We start from the raw sequence: 13254 nt of genomic DNA on the forward strand, positions 1-13254 counted from the left end.
TCTCTGTAATATAAAAATTGGAATCGACTTCTGGTGATGTAAATTTGTTACTCGAAATTAAGACTTCAAAATCATTACGTTACCTCGTAATATCGAATTACTCCCGAATCCAAAAATCGAAGTCAAGGAGTGAATACAACCTCAATTTCATTTCTTCAATTAACTTTGCTATTTTCCATGCATAAATCTCTCTCATTTCAATCCATCAACTATTGTATTCTCAATTAAATTTTAATTATCCCCCGAAAAAAGAGAATACAAACATACACTCAATGAAGGAAATTATTTCAGTGTCGAAAAGCCAGCGCTGAACCGCCAGAGGTAGCTGTTACGTTGTGAAATGAATGAATAATAAATTTCTCTGTAATATAAAAATTGGAATCGACTTCTGGTGATGTAAATTTGTTACTCGAAATTAAGACTTCAAAATCATTACGTTACCTCGTAATATCGAATTACTCCCGAATCCAAAAATCGAAGTCAAGGAGTGAATACAACCTCAATTTCATTTCTTCAATTAACTTTGCTATTTTCCATGCATAAATCTCTCTCATTTCAATCCATCAACTATTGTATTCTCAATTAAATTTTAATTATCCCCCGAAAAAAGAGAATACAAACATACACTCAATGAAGAAAATTATTTCAGTGTCAAAAAGCTAGCGCTAAACCGCCAGAGGTAGTCGTCACGTTGTGAAATAAATTCTCGATAAGCCAGAGCCGTTTCGGAGGCCGCCCATATTTTTCGCGGTCAACTCGAGCGATTAAGCCCGCGGCTTCTCGCTTGGGATATCGAACAATGCACCCACCAAAACCTATATGTGATCCGACCCTACGTCATTCTTTCTTCGTTCACTCTTTCCCATTTTTTCCAGCATTTTATTTCCTTCACCCTCGCACACAGTCGCACTGTTAACGTGTTCGGTATTTTGGACTTGTGCCAGTTAGACTCCAATAATGCCCCCCCCCCCNCCCCCACCTCATTCTCACTCCCTCTCTTAAGGAGATAAGGACGATATGCAGTCATCCGGATCGGACAAATTCATCCTTCCGAGCTAAACTGCGCTCGTAAATATTTTCAAGTCTTCATGTATCCCTAAGTAAATGTTCTCGCCGGTATTTTTTAGCATCGGTAATCGTTTAGATAAGAAACATTTTCAACCGAAATTCCAAGAGAGTATATACCCCGACGGAAAAAACGCTCAAATGAAAAAACTATAAATATCTTTGAAAACAAATGCGGAAACACACGATGTGAGAATAAATCTGGCTCTGCGATACACTTCATTGTAAGTAGAATACAATTTACAGGCTCAATCTCCAAGATTCAAGTCTTGGCTGCTTCAAATTGCCTCATGCCATTTTAATAATTGCAGTTTTCGTAAGTCTTAAATTTGCAGAGAATTTATTCCTCGTTCCCAGCGTTCCACAATTTCTTGGAACATTCTGTAATTATGAATGGAAGAAAAATATTCTATAGAAAATTACTCCTCGAATGTAATAATTGTACAGCTCAATATTTTTGGTTAAAAATATTATCATTTTTACTAGAATCACTGCATTTTTTATCAGTAATGCTTTGAATCCAGGGGTAAATTTTTCTACTGATTTATTTTTATCAAATATTCACTGGAAAAATATTCCTCCAGAAGATGAGAATTACGGTTGAATTCCATTATTTATTCAAATCTGTCCACAGATTCCACATATTCAAATCTAATAATGTACGTGTAGTGTTGAAATATTGTCACACAAGTAATAATATCTCACGCAGTAGTTCCTCCAGGCTTCAAGAAGGAAATGAAAACTTCATCTCAGAAGTTTTATTTTCAGTTAAAAAGAAATTCACAAGTTCCTTTGACAGTCATTAAAATCACTTTGATCAACCGTTCGTATATTATTTTCAAACGCTCGTTTCCAACTGAAAATCATCCACGAGTGAAAACAAGCGGATCCTTCGTGATTCTAAGGTGCTTCCTCTTTATATCAAAGTGTATGTGAAGATAGACGGAGAAGAAGAAAAAAAAAGATATGAAATTCCCATTTATTTCTTTCATAACCCTGCACATACCAGTCTTTGACTGAAATCGGAGGACAGAAATTAATCATTCGTGATAAATCAGAAGGAGATTCCACTTGGAAATTGTTATTCTCAAATGGCCCAACTATTGGTCAGAAGGCTAATGAAAGAGATTAATGGGGCTGCGATAAGTATTTAGTACATTGGATTAAAAATAAACAACTACACTGAGAGAAAAATCTGAAGTTCAATTTACTATAAGAAAACAGTTGAGGCAGTTTTGGTGAACGATACGATTTATTTTTGTATGCGGCACCTAACATTATAGTAATTTAGCGTAATTTTTGCAAATCAAAATGCAGTTAAACTAACCAAAGTTCAAAAGTAACCACGACAAATCTATCGTGAGGAGAACTATAAAATAGTAGCAATGACTATATTCCATTGTAGTAATCACTTCTCCGGCCATAGTTACCGTAACCCATGAGAAATTATTGAGGACTTTTTGACTATAGTGCGATGGTGATGGAATATAGTCAGAAGAATCATATTTTTCTCTCAGTGTATCATTAAAATTATCGTCTACGTCATTTGAAGATAAATTTTTGATAAAAAGCTTCATAGCCCCACTATTTCAGCAATCTATTACAAGTTGAATTCCACCACTCGCTTCACTCATCACAAGCTGAGGGGAAAACAGAATTAACTAATGAAACTATTTTGAAATTGTCAGTAACATAACAGTCAATCCTGAGAGACACAGTACCTCCCACCAGATAGATTCAACTCATACAGTGTAGTTTCGCGAGTTCCGGAGCAGTTGAGCCGCCATTCACGGATTGAAATGGCAGCAAAAATATATATTTTGATCTTCATTAGTGTTGCCTTGTTGGTAAGTTTCATTAATGTTATCAGTTTCTCCCTGGAAATTCAGTCTTGATGATATTTTTGAATTTAGAATGGCGATTTTGTTGATGGGAAGCGCCCTCAAGTTTTTAGAAGTCACCTGCGCTGGCCCTCATCACAAAACAGTACGTACGGCACGATTTTTCACGAATTTCATGATTTTTTTATAGATTTCAAACCATTCGGTTTATTCTGCTAGAAAAACGTCACAAAAATATACATATAATATATATAAGTGACATGTTTACATCGTTATTTGTCGAGTTCTCAATTACAATAATTCACATGAAGCGCTTAAATATTTAATCCAGAGGACGTTTTTCTACTTAAATTTTTCAGAAGACATTGATTTCGTAAGAGAATCTCATGATTAATCGTTAATTTTTCATGTGCATATAATGTTGTAGGTTATCTTGTGGAAGAGTTGCTGAGACATGGATTCGTAAGTATTTGAGTAAAGATCGTACTGAACGGAGTAACTTACTAAATTTATAAAGTATACATTTCATTCAATTTGATGAACGGTTTCCGGATAAATTCATCAACAGGTGAACGACAAAAACGAATTCGTGAAGGATAAGATAGACGAAGAGTTTGCAACTTGGACGCATCGAGAGAATTTGCCGGAAATCATTGGGGGATTAAAACACTGCGTAGACAAAGGTAATATTTATTTATTTATCATGGTTCATCGTAACTTACGCGAAATTTACTGAACGAGACGGTAATTTGTGCCGAAACTGTAAAATTTACCCTGCATTCTGTAGAAAATTATCCCAGTGAATGTGAATGATTGCTCGTAATTGCGTATAATTTTTCTGTAATGGAGAATGATTTTTGATCCAACGCCTTCGGTAAAATTTCACTTCCATTCGTCCCACTGACCTTCAGATGAGTGCAAGAAAAAATACCCTACCGGTGTGAGAAACTTTACTATACAGGAGGATATAATTATTGCATTCATAGATATCAGTAGCGAAGTGGTAAAACGGTTTAAGTCGATTTTAACTATTGGCCAGTTTTTAGTGAATATGTCGAAACTGAAGGAAGATAGCTAAATGTCTATTAAGACCTTTTTTGTAGCACTCAATTTTCTCTAGAAAAAAGGTTATTACGAAAATTCCATTAACACCTTTAGATTCGGAGGTATTCTTCAAAAACTCAACTAATAGACACGTCGACTTAAACTGCTTTACCACTTCGCTACTGATATGTTTTTTTATCGAACGCATCGCGAAACGCACTGATTCAAAAGAATTAGTTATTGTTAACAAATTGATTTGGTTGGGGGCTAGGGTCTATGTGGTCTCACCATTAACTATTGACAAATATTTATTTAGTCATATTCAACTCTACCATTCGTTAATAGTTAACGAATCTCGTTTGGAATAAATGAATCATTCTATCAGTGCGTCGTCTGCCGATATGTATTTTTTATTGCATTACAACCCGCTCCACGATTACCTTTCGCACGGTAAAATTTGCCACGATTTTCTACGTAATTTTTATCCAACTTTTCTCTTCATGTGGAATACTCATATCTTTACTTGAAAAAATCAGGACATGGTTATTAAATTATACTAATAAAACTGTAATTAATAATGTAATACTGTAATGTAATTATACTTTTGTCAAGCATGCGAATCATACTCTAATACTAATTCTCCTCGATTCTTCAATAGTGATCGCCGAAGGACGCAATGGTAACCTTGACGCATACATTCAGTGTGTAGACAGCAACGAGAATGTCCAAATGTTGTACTCTCCGCGGAATTGATCTCCCAATAAGTAACTTTCTTCCATACATAAATGAAATAAATGAATGTATGAGAAAATAAAATGAAATTCAGGAAGATGTTGTCTTATTCGCCCCCAGAATTGATTGAACGTTTTGAGAAAGAGAAATTGTGCTGTCAGCTCACAAGACAGTGTTAGAGTTTATCTCCATTAACTTATATTTTCACAAAAACTCTGACTGCATTAGGCACTTGAGACAGGCGTAATTTCTCGTTCCTAGCGCACCTGCGTTCTCGAACACTTGGGTTATCAATTGTGGGATATAATGATAACTAAACTATTCGTCTTCATTCTCGTCTGCGGTATTGCATGGGTAAGTTGAATTGTATTATTAAATTTATACTGAGGATTTATTTGGGATAATTTGAGTGTAGATTGGCGCTTTCGTTGATGCACGACCACCCATCATTTGCCGTGGGCCACCGCGCTACAACACACCCTCGCAACACCGTACGTCCATCAGTCATGTCAATAAAAATATCAAGTGTTATTTACAATTTATTGAGCCTAATTAACTAAGTATTTCGTTTATTTCATTGCATTCATTTTCGTCGAGAAGAGCCCTACGTGCGTGAGTTGGAGCGACGGGGCTTCGTATGTATCAAAATTTAAACTATTGAGACTTTCAATTTTTTATTGAAGTATTTAAAAAATATCATTTTGCAGATCAATGAGGAAGGCGTCATTGACAAGACTAAAATAGATGAATTCTTCATCGTCAAGTCTGAACATGCAGAGAGGGCTTTGAAAATTATTAGTGGATATAAGCAGTGCGCAGATGAAGGTAGAAAATTCATAATCAGACAATGCGTGAGCATGTTCTCATAATGTCTTCTTCCATTTTTTAGTAATGGACAGTCAAATCACGGACAACAAATATGAAGATTACCTCAAGTGCTTGAACAACAATGAAAACGCAAAGCTGTTGTTCGAAAAAATGTGATAACGAGTTTCAATCAAAGAATGTCAAAATTACTACTCTCGAAAAATTGTAGTGATAGCACGGGCAAAAGGGCGCGAAGTAATTAAATGAATTTTTCACTGAAATCACTAGAAATTTTACCAGAAAGCCTTAGAGATTTTACCTTAACAGCACTCGGATTTTTCACAGACGGTCAATTGTGATTTTTTTAGTATTCGCTTTTAAATTTTTCTAAAGAATTTCTCTCCGTGTACGAACTGCGTACATTCTTCCTTCTGCCACTAAAATGTCAGCTTATCTATTGACCTATCTGATAATGTAGTCTGCGCTGTATTCATATAGCACGCGACTCTTTGAGAAAACATATGTAACACTCCGTTGTTGATCACTTGCCTTACGATGGAATTCAATACAGTGCAATTTTGTTAATTACCGGGTCATGGGAAATCCCCGGAATTTGTCAACTATACATAATAAATTGTGAAATATTGGAAGATTGAAATGGTCAATTATACATGAAAAGTAAATATGAAAATTAGTTTAAGATGAATACAAAGAGCAATATTATTATTACTAATATTATTATTACTATTATATTAATAAAGCATAGAAAACGTTTTTTTTTCGTTCACAGAATTTTATTACATCCGCATTCTCATCCATCTCTGCAGTGGCAGGTGTTATACACCAATCGTAAAAAACTGCATCTCTTCAAACAATCCAATTAGGAGAACGCCTACAATCCTTGGTGCATAATTTAATCGTCAGAAGTATTTGCTCTTCCACTTGTACACTCAAGATTGCAAAAAAATTATGAAAAAAAAATTAATTTCGCCAAGGAATTATTTTCTTGGGAGAAGAATTTATTTTTTTAGGAGCATATTCCCAGCTGGTCCAAGTCTTTCTCTAAATATTACCATTGTGTTGAATTATGGGATGATTATGCTATATACGACCCTGAATGAACTCCACTGACAATTATTAATAGGTAGAATTACTCCAAATAATTTTACGAAAGAAAATGTCTAAAAAATCGTTTCTAAAAAAATTAATTCTTCTCCCAAAAAAGGATTCCGCGAAAGTAACTTTTTTTTATCGGTGCACTGATCGGATGATTCATTTATTATAAATAAGGTTCGTTAACTATTAGCAAATGGTAGAGTTGAATACGATCAAACGAATATTCATCAATAGTTAACGAATGGCTCATTTGAAAAGTACAAATTATGTCAAACAAAAGGCTTTAAATGTGCATTTGTTAATTATCAACGACTGCACATTTGAAGAGACTGAATAGACCCCAGGTTTCAATCGAATCAATTTCGGGGCAATAATTAATCCATTCTACCAGTGTGCACACGCGTTCAACCAGTCTACTTGGAATTTTCAAAAAAAGCAGATTTAAAAATTTAAATTCCACAGCCTGGAGTTGGTATACCCAAGATGCAATAAATGGGTCACTTATGCTGATGTTAAACGAGTGATTTAACGTGATTTAATGCATGAAAAACGCTATAACATTTTTATTTTCGTTAGAGAGCGGCTCGGCAGAACTTGCTATCTCAATAAATTGCCTTCGGGAGAAAACTTCTGGGGCATAAAAGAGGTTTTTTTTCGGCGAGAGGGGTGGCGGTAGGGGTGGCTATGCATTTTTAAAAGGTAATCCCAGGACTCTTGACGACTGTTTTTCATCGAGACTAGTAGTAGTGCGAGTGGGGAGCAAAAAAATTCCCCCTGACCTCTGCATACACACGTAGAGATATAAAATGCGTATGTATATTTTTGGGTTATACCCGATACCGGATTATATACGGCACGATATACCATATTTATGGCTCGTCGGGTGCTACCCCTGACACTTCACGCTCGTTAATCGATAATACCTGTCGATGATTAATAGCGTGCGAATGCCTGAAAAATGCATCAGCTCAAATCAAATGGTTTTTCACGTGTGATCGAAACATATTAGAGTTTTTTCAGTGAATTCCTTCAAGTTTCGGATTGGTGAGGAGGAAATGATTCATGTAAAACAATTCCAGGGGCTTAGTTTGGAAATGTTTCGATTTATCCAGTTGTACATTCCCCCCGAGATATTTACCCGAAATATGCAACATAAAAATTCAGGATTGCTTAAGGTTATTTTTGTATTGAAAATGTTTTATGGAACGTAGTCCCTTACAAAAACCAGATTTGCATATTCTATTTTTTTTATTGAAGACTACTCTCTGCCGTGGAGTGACAATGTATTTCGTCATCGGCTGCGAGATCTATGAGTATGATTTAAATGAAGAGAAAAATTAAGGTTGTCCCAGTACTTTGGCTATTTTATACCTGAGGAAAACATTTTTTTTTCAAATTTTTTTTTTCACCGGAGGTCAAAGTGTCGGATCTTGGATTTTTCCGGGGGGAAAGTCGGTCCAAGGGTCACAAGGGTGAAAGTGTCAGATCTTGGATTTTTCGCCAAAATCGAATTTTTTAGCCGGGTGAACGTTGATTCCAACTATTTAAGCGCCGGGCTAGTCAGAACTGTCAAAAGTATGTGGAAAAAGTGAAAACTGAGAAACCGTTTTTTTTGGCCCCAGCCAAAGGGTCAGATTTTCGGGTTTTCCGGGGCAAGTGGATTTTCGCCAAAATCGAATTTTTTAGCCGGGTGAACGTTGATTCCAACTATTTAAGCGACGGGCTATTCAGAACTATCAAAAGTATGTGGAAAAAGTGAAAAATGAAAAAATTTTCTTTTCACCGGAGGTCAAAGTGTCGGATCTTGGATTTTTCCGGGGGAAAGTCGGTCCAAAGGTCACAAGGGTCAAAGTGTCAGATCTTGGATTTTTTGCCAAAATCGAATTTGTAAGCCGGGTGAACGTTGATTCCAACTATTTAAGCGCCGGGCTATTCAGAACTCTCAAAAGTATGTGGAAAAAGTGAAAACTGAGAAACCGTTTTTTTTGGCCCCAGCTAAAAGGTCAGATTTTCGGGTTTTCCGGGGCAAGTGGATTTTCGCCAAAATCGAATTTGTAAGCCGGGTGAACGTTGATTCCAACTATTTAAGCGCCGGGCTATTCAGAACTATCAAAAGTATGTGGAAAAAGTGAAAACTGAAAAAAGAAAATTTCACCCGTAGCCAAAGGGCCAGGTCTTGGATTTTTTTAGGGAGAAAGTCGGTCAAAGGGTCACAAGGGTCACGAGGGCCAAAGTGTCACAGGGTCAGATTTTCGGTTTTTACTTGGATCAATGGTCACATTTGTTAACACTTTCATTTTTTATTTGGATAATGCATGCAAGCGTAGGGACAAGAGTGGCTAGAATAGATTCTGCAACCTTCTCCCCTTGTTGGGTAAAAATGTCAAGCCTCCACATACATGCATCTCCCCTCCACCCTCTCGTGAAATGTCGATTTTCGAGATTAAAAAAACAATAATTGCATTTTTTATTTCAATAACGCATGAGTAAACAGGGATATGAACGCAGATTTAATATAGGCCCATAGAATTACGGGGACCGGCAAGGATTTGGAAAGTCTGAATACAAGTCCTGCTTACACCTAACAAGTGCTGAAATGGGACATAACCAGAGGTAGAAAGGTCTCGGAAGCACTTGGGAAGAGGCTTCCCAAGACCTATCTAGTTCTGAACGGAAAGACCTAAGTAGAACTTGTCAGATCCAATTATTCGACTCGGGATGCAACTCTATTTGAATATTCACGATTTTTTTCAAATTTTTGGTACGCAATTGAATTGTCAAATTTGATGATTAAAAGTAGTTGAATTTGTACCGAACTGTAAAAGATACTTGAATATCCTTAAAGTGAATCTTCTTCATACAATCTTCTTGCTGAAACAAATCGCATATGTCGTTTGCTGAAACCGCGAGATTTGACTGCCTCCAATCATAAAAGAAAGAAAAAAAATCGTCACAGAGATCAGCTTGCCTAACGATGTCCTCGCTCTCCCGGAAAATCTTTCAACCTCGAGATTACTTACAAGAGGTTCGGTTGGTTAACTCCCTACGGAGGCTTGGATTTTTAGGCCCACTGAAAGCGGCATGTCAAAGGAGTATACCCAGCGTTACAGAGAATAATGAATGAAGAATTGAAATGCTCTGTAATGAAGTCCCCATTGATTTGCCAACTTGGCTTTGAGCTTTGAGCAATTAAAATCTGGCATTCTGGCTTTTGAAGTTTAAATGCGCCAGTCAAAGGCTGCCAGATAATCTTCATTTGGGCGGTGGAATATCGGTCGGTTAGACTCCCAAGGAGGACATTCATGAGAACTTTGTTGACAAATTACAAAGTGACACAACGAATTGAGTACTGGCATCATTTATCACAACTCGACTCTCAAAAGTTTTTAATCCGAGTTTGTTTTTCAACCGCCCATGAATTCGATGTTGCAATTTTCTTTAAGATGTACAGTATCACCTATGGCATTCATCCAATCGTGCCACCATAAGATTTCCCCGGGGTAACATGTATCATCCGTACAAGTATAGTACCCAGCTAACTGTCCCACAAGGGCGAAAAACAGGTTACTTTGTTTCGCTAACCTTCGAGGATATGTTATCTCCGTCGACCCAGACGATATGCTCGTGTATCAGAAATGTTAGTGACACCACCACATGGTGTTAACTCCTGCGTTGGACAAATGCACGTGACAGTTATGACAAGGGCAAATATATTTTTCATTTTAACTTCATCATTCAGTTATTCAAAGAGCATTTGTCGAAAGAATTCAATTCAAAAAATAACACGAGAAATTTTGACATAAATAGACAGGCTGTAAGCATACACTGTCAGAAATTTATTATTTATTATTAGTATTATTTATTATTTAGCCTGAAGTAGCTGTACTACCTTTGTAATCTCGAAGGCCAAGACACGAAGTATAATTTCAAGTTTTAGGCAGAATTCAAGGAAATTCATGAGTTTTCAGGGACAGTGAGACGGAAAGTTCACGATTTGATTGAATTTTTAATGGAAATAAATATCCAGAAACAAAATGGCATGAATTTTCAATTCTTCCCTGAATTTCCCTGAATTGCACTGAAAACACTTCAGGGGAAACTAAATATGATGGAAATTTTCGGGATTTGAAACGGAAAATTCATGCGAAAATTTTTAACAGTGTAATACTTCGCAACACCATTCTCTGCTCAGAAATTTTATTGAGCACGAAAAGAGTATCAGAAATGTGCATTCAAGTATGCTTACTTTGTACCGCCTAAGAAAAAGAATGAGGAAAAAGGAGGTCAGCAAGGCTGCGTCGTGACAAACATCTTGAGGAAAAATGAAAAACATGAAAATAAAAAGGTGGTGAAGCTACGGAGTGAAAATAGATCTGGAAGAAGGAGTGAATAAAAAACCAGTACATGCTATGTGATTCATCGCACCAAGAAATTGTGAAGAAGAGTGAGAGAGAGGGAGGGAGGGAGGGAGAGAAAGCTTCAACCACAAGACAAAACTGGATTACGTGTTTTTCAGGTTACCACGTAGCTGAACTTTTCCATCTGAAATAAGTATAAATTCAGATTCCATCTTTGTCACCCTCCAGCGGTGGCGTGGGTGAACTAACCGCTGGCGCTGAACCCTCAAGTAGTTGGCATACCGTGGAATGAGGGAGGAAAGTGCGGGGAAAACAATATGGTGAACCCTGAGTGGTTTCTACAAAATATTTTTTATCCTCGTACTCCAGGAAAAGAAGTGAGTTTGAGGATAAGACACTTGGGCACCACTCCCTTCAAACAAATCGCATTTTCAAGCTGAGGCATTCCAAAGGTTGTGCTTTTGCCCGAATATAATGAGATCATTCAGTTGTTTGGCATCATTTGTTGCAAAATATGATGATTAAGTGATGTTTTTCATCTCAAAAACTTCACTCAATCTTTGTAAATTGGCTGGAGCCATATGTCGAATGCAATTTGTCTTTTTGCGCTGTGAGTAATTTTTTCCTCAGTCCATTTCATCTTAGTACACACTTTTTTGTGCACCCATTACGTCACTAACATTTCCCGCAACTTCATCATTTCATTTTATATTTTGCCTCTTTTTGATGAGGTTTGCAGAATTTACGTTTTCCATCTTTTCTTCCTTCTGCCACACTGATATTCTTCTGTTTTACCGCATGCATAAGATGTACATACGGTATACTCTCTTGAAGTTCTCAAGTAGTACAGGTGTAATACAAATACCTTTTCAGAAAAAAGTGCAGAAGAAAAAAAAAGCGGTAAACTTGTACTGAGTGTTCCCCTTTTTTTGAATAAACCCTCCTTCGCTGTGAAAGAAGCAAGTCGTAAATTAGTTTTATGATATTTCTTCCTTTTAACTTGAAAATTAGATTAATTCGAGGAGCGTATAAACTTTTTCAATGAGATAAAATGCGTTAACGCCAACTTTCTGAATATAATTTAATGAATACAAAGTACTGTAGCTATTGCATTCGCAATGTAACAGCATTAAAACCGTATTTATTTCCAAGATTTGCAGCTCGAGATTATGACGGCTATGAGAGTTTTACTTACGAGCTGTGCAGCCTTTGGCAGGGTGGTGCAATCAATCTTATCGTTTCTGGAATCGAATGCGGAAACGCTTAGTCATTTGGAAATTTCTGTATCAAAATGCGCGAAACAATTGTCGACGATGCAGGATGGAAAACGACTCTCGTAAAAAAGTTGATGGTTTTTCATACTGCTACATCGCACGATTTTCTGTTTAAACTGTATAGCTACAGCTGTAGGTAATACTGCTTGCTCAATGTACCTATTTATTTTCTTCCATTTCCAAAACTCATTCTCCGTTAATTATTCCATGCGCCTCATAATGTTATGGATAATTAATATGGAATAGAATGGAATAATGACGGTATGAACTCATGTTCATGAATTTTCGAGTCCCTCTGGTTTGGTTACGCTAGCGAGGGAGTTTTTGATTCCGCTACAACGACGTGGGTAACCACAGTGTGACCCTTTCTCGAGTGTGAGAATTCAATTAGGGTTAATTCGGCCTAAGCTCTCCCGAGACTACTTGCGTAGCTGTTTTACTATCGTACTTTATAGCATTCCGCACAAGCCATACTGGATATAAACCCCCAAGATTTATTATTTAAGTTATTACGCCCACAAAGCGAACTAAATGAGAAGTTTATTATTCACGGAATTCCTTATGCAATTTGGAGTGCGGGCTTTGAAAAAATGTCGCAGAGGGCATCTCATAAAGACTGCGCATAATCTAATTTCTTCTTTATTGCAGATGAAACGGTAAATTGTGAAATATCGGAATAATGGCTTTGTTAATTTGATTATTTTCCTGAATTTATGATAATTGGAGAGTGATGAGATTCTAGTTCAATACAGGAGGGTGGAGATGGAGTTATTTCAGATGAGAGAATATAAAATTAAAAATTACAATGTGAATATAGTAATCGACGACTATACCGAAATAAATTTAAAATTTGATTTATCTTGATCGAAAATTACTTGTGCCAAATTAAGTTTCACTTTTATTCTACCAATTTCTACTTACTGTCTCACGATTTTTACTGTGTACAACAGTTAATTTTGAGTGTGGCGGGTACGCTCCTCGATTACTGTTTCTACAGTAAAGAATGATTTTATATTT

General features: G+C 36.6%; 2 protein-coding genes across 2 annotated transcripts; both read left to right on the plus strand.

Moving 5' to 3' along the window:
* Positions 1-2776: 2776 nt before the first annotated feature.
* Positions 2777-4751, plus strand: LOC107036885. Its single transcript, XM_015255119.1, has 5 exons — positions 2777-2912; positions 2979-3051; positions 3334-3368; positions 3475-3589; positions 4609-4751. The coding sequence occupies exons 1-5, from the start codon at positions 2865-2867 to the stop codon at positions 4701-4703; spliced, it is 366 nt and encodes a 121-aa protein (XP_015110605.1). The 5' UTR covers positions 2777-2864; the 3' UTR covers positions 4704-4751.
* A 202-nt stretch (positions 4752-4953) lies between these two features.
* LOC107036875 lies at positions 4954-5818 on the plus strand. The gene is made up of 5 exons (XM_015255107.1): positions 4954-5036; positions 5098-5173; positions 5283-5317; positions 5390-5507; positions 5572-5818. Exons 1-5 carry the CDS (start codon positions 4989-4991, stop codon positions 5664-5666), a joined length of 372 nt encoding a protein of 123 aa, XP_015110593.1. The 5' UTR covers positions 4954-4988; the 3' UTR covers positions 5667-5818.
* The last annotated feature ends 7436 nt before the right edge of the window (positions 5819-13254 follow it).

This window comes from Diachasma alloeum, unplaced genomic scaffold (genome assembly GCF_001412515.2).
Source record: "Diachasma alloeum isolate Michigan unplaced genomic scaffold, Dall2.0 Dall_scaffold_00176, whole genome shotgun sequence".
Lineage (NCBI taxonomy): Eukaryota > Metazoa > Arthropoda > Insecta > Hymenoptera > Braconidae > Diachasma > Diachasma alloeum.

Coding starts and splice junctions, on each gene's coding strand:
- LOC107036885 (XM_015255119.1), top strand. CDS start 2,865: ATGGCAGCAAAAATATATATTTTGATCTTCATTAGTGTTGCCTTGTTG. Junction 2,913..2,978: donor TCATTAGTGTTGCCTTGTTG/GTAAGTTTCATT, acceptor TTTTGAATTTAG/AATGGCGATTTTGTTGATGG. Junction 3,052..3,333: donor CTGGCCCTCATCACAAAACA/GTACGTACGGCA, acceptor ATAATGTTGTAG/GTTATCTTGTGGAAGAGTTG.
- LOC107036875 (XM_015255107.1), top strand. CDS start 4,989: ATGATAACTAAACTATTCGTCTTCATTCTCGTCTGCGGTATTGCATGG. Junction 5,037..5,097: donor TCGTCTGCGGTATTGCATGG/GTAAGTTGAATT, acceptor ATTTGAGTGTAG/ATTGGCGCTTTCGTTGATGC. Junction 5,174..5,282: donor CAACACACCCTCGCAACACC/GTACGTCCATCA, acceptor TTCGTCGAGAAG/AGCCCTACGTGCGTGAGTTG.